General features: G+C 39.7%; 1 protein-coding gene across 1 annotated transcript; it reads left to right on the top strand.

The window, feature by feature from the left end:
• The first annotated feature begins 971 nt into the window (after window positions 1–971).
• hbae4 (hemoglobin alpha embryonic-4) lies at window positions 972–4,900 on the top strand. Its single transcript, XM_084342685.1, has 3 exons — window positions 972–1,272; window positions 3,584–3,788; window positions 4,641–4,900. The coding sequence occupies exons 1-3, from the start codon at window positions 1,181–1,183 to the stop codon at window positions 4,767–4,769; spliced, it is 426 nt and encodes a 141-aa protein (XP_084198811.1). The 5' UTR covers window positions 972–1,180; the 3' UTR covers window positions 4,770–4,900.
• Window positions 4,901–7,627: the final 2,727 nt, after the last annotated feature.

Below are 7,627 nucleotides of genomic sequence, written 5' to 3'. Positions count from 1 at the left end.
CTCCTCTGCATGGTGCTGTCAGTACAAGTGCATGAAGAAATGACCCACGCTGTGTAAAGTCCTCTGTGTGACGCAGCTCGACGGTCCTAGCAGTAGTCTATCTGATGCAGACTGGCCTCACGCCCGCTGTCCTCTGACCAGCAGCTTATGGAGCTGCAGATAGAGAGTTTATCTGGCCTCCAACACACGTATAGTGTAGTCATGAAGCCTCTGACTCATATTTAATCATTTTTCCTCCTTGTCATGGTGGAGAAAAAGACATTTTTAAAGGAACATTTCACTCAAAAGTGAAAATTCAGTCATTGTTGACTGACCCCCGTGCCGACTGGAAAGTTGTGGAAAGTTTCAAAGTCCTCAAAACATTTCAGGAGGTTCGCTGCAAAACAGCATTGCAGCATTTTCCTAAACAACTCAAGTAGATGGGGACTTGTTTTAAGACATAAAAAAACATTGGAGCCAAGACTTGGATTACACAAGACAAGCTGTAAAGAGTCATTTTCTGGTTTTGTTTCACTTGTTTTTTTACGTTTTAAAACAAGTCCCCATCTACTTCAGCTGTTTAGGAGAATGCTGCAAGAAGCTTCGGAAATGCTTGGTGGACTCGAGACTTCAACCAGCTTTCCATCAGCATGAAGGCGGATAATGACTGAATTTTCACTTTTGGGTGAAGTGTTCCAGACAGTTTTAAGGACTGCAGCTGCAGGCAATCATAGCTCAAGGAAATAATGACTTGTCCTTATCTGATTATATGATATATGTTTATGCCTTTTTAGCAACCATCCAGCAGATATAGCACTTCAACCTGCTAAAGAAAATCAACATAAACAACAAGAAGTGGCACCTAAAGGTCCAGCAGCACTTTGAGGTCAGCAGCCTCATGAATGATGTAGGAATACCAGCGTGACGCACGTTAAGCAGCAGATAGCGCAGTGGAGTGGAGCCTCCACCCTGTCCTGGCTGTAGACCGATAACAGAGGAGGGAAACAACACCACCATTTCACCACGTTTTCTCCAGACAGGGACAGAATTATTACTTCATCTCATTCACTCTCCATCCGTCTCTGCGTTAATGTGTTCATTCAAAATGGTTGATTGACACCTCTTACACACATATTGACGGCGCCTGCTGTGAATCTGACTTTGACCTCGGCTGTGAAGTCGTTTCACGTCTCCGGCTGCAATGCTCTCAAAGAGGGAGAAAGATCTCATTAGAGAATTATGGACGAAACTGATGCCTGTGGCAGAAGATATCGGGTCTGATGCGCTAACTAGGTAGGTCCACAAGATGTTTCCACAATAAAAACTTTACAGACTGTTCAGCAGCAAGTCTGGTGTGTGTTTATACATGTTCAAGGAGCACTATGTAGTTTTGGAGAAGAAATTCAAACTCAGAATTTTAATGTTTACAACATTAATGAGGTAATAATACAAACTCATGCATATTTATTTTTTCAATAACTGCATAATCAAGCTGTCCTCAGAGGAAAATAAGGTCCACAGAACACTGTTTGAAGCTAGAAAGGTGGCAGGGTCCGCCACATATAAACAAAGAAAAACAGTATGAAATTGTGTTGTCCTTTAAGGTCAGTTTGTTTATTCAGTTTACTCAGTCATTAAAACAAAGAGAGTTTGTTTATTTTGTTTGTTTAGGCATAAAAAAAAAAATCAGTCAATGAAGATCTTTCTCTTCTTCCCCAAAACTACGTAGTGCACCTTTAGGGCCTCCAACCAGATCTTAATCTCAGCTCAGCAAATAAACGTGCCGTATGAAGATAGGCCCCAGTGACCCTTTATTAATGACTTAATCAAAATGTGTGACTAAAAGACTGATGCTTTTTAACCTTTATCAATATGTTATTGGAAACCTGAGACTTGATGTCCACACTGCAACAAATTGAAACTAAAAGACAAGAAATAAACACTTTATTAAAGGATGAGTTCACCCAAAAATGAAAAAAATCAGTCATTATTAACTCCACTCATGCCGATGGAAAGTCAGGTGAAGTTTCGTAGTCCACAAATCATTTCTAGAGCTTCACAGCAAAACAGCTTTGCAGCGCGCTCCTAAACAACTGAGATGGGGACTTGTTTTAAAACGTGAACAAACTACCGATGTTTAAATGAGTGTCATGCTGGGGCGTGACTCTGAACTTGAGATAGTGTTTTAGATGCTGGCAGCGATCCAAGATCAGTGACATGTTCAAATGAGTTCACACTGATGATGATGATGATGATGATGATGATGATTACGATGATGATGATGGTGATGGCAGCAGAAGGAGTGGTCAAAATCAATCTCCATGTCTCACCTTCTCTGATCATTAATAAAGTGTTTGTACTTCAAACAGAAAAGTGCCTTAATGCCAGTGATGGAAGAAGTATTTAGACCCTTAACTTAAAGGAGCACTATGTAGTTTTGGGGAAGTCATTTTAATCAGAAGAGAAAGATCTTCATTGGCTGATTGTTTATGCTGAAACAAACTAAATAAACAAACTCTCTTTGTTTTCATGTCTGAATAAACAAACTGACCTTAAAGGGCAGCACAGTTTATACTGTTTTACTTTGTTTATATGTGGCGGACCCTGCCACCTTTAGTTCAGTTATGGAAAAAATAAATATTTCTGAGTTTGTATTATTACCTAATATTGTATCATTAAAATTCTGAGTTTGAATTTCTTCTCCAAAATGTCATAGTGCCCCTTGAAGAAAAAGTACCATACTAAGAAGTATTATCAGCAAAATTTGAAGTATCCAAAGTAAAAGTAGTCATTGTGCAGTAAAATATTCCCTGTCAGTGTTTTACTGTTATATCTGATATTTTTGGATTGATATAACTGTGTATTTTGCATTTTACCTTTGTTGATGTTCAAGGTTGAGCATATTTTAAAGGGGCTTCATGTATAAAGTAGTGATTTAGCAGTATTAATCACTTTTTTTGATTTCCATATATGAGCAGATTGTAGCGTGATGTGTCTCTCAGTTGTCTATACAAGCCTGTAGATGCTAACAGAGAGCGGCAATAGCTGAAGTAGCTTAGAGGTAGAAACAGAAACTAAGAACAAGCTTCCAGCACAAACAAAGAAGTTCCCCAGAGCCCCTTTAATTACTTTATATACTTTACTTTTCATACTTTACTTTACTAATTACTATATATACTTAGTTAAATCTACAGCAATGCATCTATAATAATCTATCAGATCATCATTTGTTTGTTGTGTTGCTGTCCAATGAGAACCACATATCTCTTAACAAGTGAACTATTCATGAGCTCAGAAAAACTGGGTTTATCCAGGAACACTTGACTCTTCAGTTCATCACAAACAATCAACATCTCCATGTTTGGAGAAACATGGTTTCCACTGGACAGGAAGGTTATGATTAAATGTAATCTGAAACTTGAACTTACAAGCTGTCGGACAAATGTTTTGGAGTACAAAGCACAATATCTAAAAGTACAAGTACCTCGAATTTGTACTTAAGTACTTTAGTACATGTATTTAGTTACATTCCACCGGTGTTGATTGCAGTTGAAATCCTGATTCATTCATCTAAATGTCACTTTTCCCATCATCTCTTCCACAGGATGTTTGCCACCTTCCCAGGCACCAAGACGTACTTCTCCCACCTGGACATCAGCCCTCGCTCCGCTCACCTGCTCTATCACGGGAAGAAGATCGTTCTGGCCATAGCAGAGGGAGCCCAGGACATCGACCAGCTGGCCGTCAGCCTGGCTCCCCTGCAGACCTTGCACGCCTACCAGCTCCGGATAGACCCCACCAACTTCAAGGTGCCTTTAACTCCATCCAGCATCAACCCTGCTGATTATCCACACTCATAATGAGGCTCAATTAATCACTGCCTGAATGTCCTGGAGGTTTTGTCAATACTTAGAGGAGGTATAGAGTAACAGAAAGTGGAAATACTCAAGTACAAATACCTTAAGTACAATGTTTGAGCGAATATACTGTTACATTCTATCACCGTCCATTGGAAACACAACGCAAACACTTAGCAGATAAATACTGGCACTCATTTGTCATCTCTACAAGTGTTTTCATACCATCCTACCATCCTGACATTAATGGTGACCAAGAGCAGCCTGAGACATATCAATGTATTTAAGGCATCATATACAAAAAGCCTACTGGACAGCAGACTGACTGTTAGAAATACTGCAATAGCACCACCATCTGGTGAGATTATGCACAAGATGCACAGTCTTTAAGAGTGCAAACAGTCCTAAATGACAGACTTCACCAGCAAAATGAGTGGTAAAATGAAAAATCCAGAAAAGTGACGGGGTCACTGTTGAAGCACGGACATGCCACTTGAAGGTACCAGGGAGTTCTCAGTGTTCCTGTAAACAGAGGACCTGCTCATCAATTGAAAATAAGTCAGTGGTGCTGTTTTGATAGTAGGCCAGTCTCTGATATCTAAAGGTGTAAATACAGCACTGACAGAGCGTCACCCAGGGATGCAGATCTCAACACAGTGAGGCTCATATCAGTCACAAGAACAGTGTGAGCACATAAAACTTTTAAAACTTTTTACTGACATCTGAATATGTTTGTTAACCCTTGAACTGTGTACTTGATGAGAATAGTCCTTCATCAGTAACCACCCTGCTCCCTCTCTGCAGCTTTTCTCCCACTGTATGCTCGTCGCTCTGGCCGCTCACATGGGCGACGACTTCACGCCGGTTGCTCACGCAGCGATCGACAAGTACCTGTCAGCCTTCGCAGCCGTGCTCGCCGAGAAATACAGATGAGACCCAGCCATGTCGTTTCTTTTAGGGAGTATACGAACTATTTATAATGCAATATGATATTAAGTATTTATATATGTGTGAATGGTACAATGCAATGTTTTGTAATAATAAAAATGTGCAATAGGCACCTCTCCTGTTGTTGTGTTTTATGTGTTTTACATGTTTTTATGCATTAATTAACTAAATGACGTCCTGCTGACCATTCTGACATCACACCATGAGTCATCAGGTTGATTGTAGTCAACATTTCTGAGATAAATGTTGTAATTTTTTTTTTTTTGCTCGAATATGATCAGCTTACAGCTTTAGTTTCCACTTTAAAAATTACAATTGTTACACAGACATATGAAGGGCTTGTTCTTTCATTATGTTCCCCTACTTAATGTTAGATAGCACTACTGAGATGTACTACATCACCCTGTGTCTCTAAAAGGCCTGATCAGCCGCTATGTCCCCCCTAAACGTTTGTTAGGTTCAGGGTTAGTTTATTTAGAGACGCCCACAAAGCTCAGATTATACCTTGAACCCTGGGTGTAATGTTGACCATGTTTACCATCCCAGTTTAGCCTGTTAGCATGTTATATTTACGCTAGTACTTATAAACCAGAAGCTCAGATCATTGTGATTGTCCTTAGTTAAGCAGGTATTTAGTCATAAAACAAATACTGGTTGACATTTTGGGCATCAAATATAACACAGATAATCCTCAGAGGAATATGAGTGTCTGCACCAAATTTCTTTCCATTCAGTAGTTGTTGAGATATTTCAGAAAAGTGGTCAACTGACTGACGGACCAGCATTACCATGTTTAGAGCCAGGCTGTCACCATGAGTTGATGTCCAAAGTTAATGCTGTTAATCTTCAGTTATTGCTGGAGTCCATTTTACAATGCCATACCTCATGAACATCCATTAGATGGGATGGGATTGGATAAGATGGGTGTGGGGTGGAGGGTTTGTATTAAGGGGTGGGTAAGAATTCACTTTGCTGATGAAAGATTGTATTATTTTGTGTTACAACATTTTACCAAGTGGTGGCGCTGTTGCAGAATTTATAAACACAATCAAACAAATACAGTCGAAGTGTTTCTCTGGTCCTGAAATAAAATTGTGACAAAAAGTGATCCAGCTCTGGTGCTGAAAGACGCCAGCGTGAGTGAGATCAGAGCTGTTCCTGATGCCCAACTACGTGCACCTGCATGGATGAACCCATATCAACACCAGTACCCCGACTCACTTTGAGTACTGTAACTAACAGAGCTTTCTGTGATGCTGAACTCAAGCAACATCAACTGTGGAGCTGTCTGTGGTGCTAAAATAAAATGGACATTTTAATGTGGAGCTGTCTGTGGTTCTGAAATGAGATAAAATGAAACACAGAGCTGTTACAGGTGATGAAAGAGGTCAGATTTAATGTGGAGCTGTGTGTGGTGATGAAATGCAACGGACAGCTGATGCTTCTCAAGGTGCTATAGGAGTGAATCCATAGACAGAGGTAACAATCAAACACAGAGTCACACACTGTTTGCTGATGCCTCTTCCTCTGTCATATGACGCCCCCTGCTGGTTTCAATAAGCAGCTGCACAGTGTTTCTGGAGCACTGCCTCACAGCCTGCTTGTTGGAAAAAAGACCTCAGGCCAGTCTGAGTGGGCGGGGCCAAGAGGTCATGTCTGAGGTCCTTCATCCAATCAGCTGTAGATACTAAGTGTGCCAGTATTTCTGTCTTTGAGCTCTTTTTTTAATTCCTGTTGCTATTATTATTTTTTAACAATTTCTGACAGTTTCAGAGACAAATTTTTACAATAAAATGATTAGAAATGTACTTGGCTTGTGTTGAAGCTGTTTTATCTTCTATATTTGATATCATGCGTGGACACCAGCAACAACTGTGAAGGTCGATCTATGGTTTTCAAATAATTCATTAATATAAAATCATAACTACAAACAGGTGACACGGCAAACAATACTCTCATACGTCCTGGTTTCTGCGTCTGTTTGGAGCTGATCACACTCAGTTGTTTGGGCGTAAATTAGGTCATGTCATCCTGTCAGGTGTCCTCATGTCACTTTGACCACTCTTCAAACTGAGGCATGGTTGGGTGTCTGAGCTCTTATCAGGTTTGAGCTGCAGCCTGAGATAATACAAGTGCGAGATGAGTTCAAGCGTCACGGAAAAAGAAGACCTCAGGACTCAGTCAACTCAGCTCAAGATAGCAAAGTCTGAATTTGTTATGTACACCGATGGACTTGGGGAGATAAAACACGATAGGTGCCCTTTGTGTAGGCTAAATGCTCGAAACGACATGCTAGCTCATTGTTTAGTTTTATTACAGGGGTGTAGAAGTTATAATTGAATTCTGGTCACATAATAAAACATATTAACCAGGGTTTGGAACTGTTTGACCATAAATGCATCACCACTGTCTGCATGCTGCTGCCTTTTTATTTGTTTTTACAGTAATACCTAATTGTCAGTAAATATGAATGTACAAATCATAAAATTAAAGGAGCACTAAGTAGTTTTGGGGAAGACATTTTATTGGAGGAGAAAGATCTTTATTAACTGATTTTAAACAAACTTATTAAACAAACTCTCTTTAAAGGACAACACAATTTCATACTGTTTTACTTTGTTTATATGTGCCACCTTTCGTATTATTACCACATTAATATTATAAATACTACAATACTGAGTTTGAATTTCTTCTCCAAAACTACATAGCGCCCATTTAAGTAGTGCTTGATTATATATATATATAATGCGTTGGCGCCTGCGCAGATATCAAGCAACTGAGAATCATCACTTCTTGACTGATCATCTGTTAAGTGTGAACTGATCACATAAAGTCATAGTAAC

The sequence above is a fragment of the Pagrus pagrus genome, assembly GCF_965226575.1.
Source record: "Pagrus pagrus genome assembly, chromosome: 21".
NCBI lineage: Eukaryota > Metazoa > Chordata > Actinopteri > Spariformes > Sparidae > Pagrus > Pagrus pagrus.
The sequence above is the reverse complement of the archived record's forward strand: the minus strand, read 5'-3'. Positions and strand labels throughout refer to the sequence as shown.

Excerpts from the sequence above, each read along its gene's own strand:
- hbae4 (XM_084342685.1), top strand. The coding sequence starts at position 1,181 with ATGCTCTCAAAGAGGGAGAAAGATCTCATTAGAGAATTATGGACGAAA. Across the intron at positions 1,273-3,583 it reads GGGTCTGATGCGCTAACTAG|GATGTTTGCCACCTTCCCAG; the intron begins GTAGGTCCACAA and ends TCTCTTCCACAG. Across the intron at positions 3,789-4,640 it reads TAGACCCCACCAACTTCAAG|CTTTTCTCCCACTGTATGCT; the intron begins GTGCCTTTAACT and ends CCCTCTCTGCAG.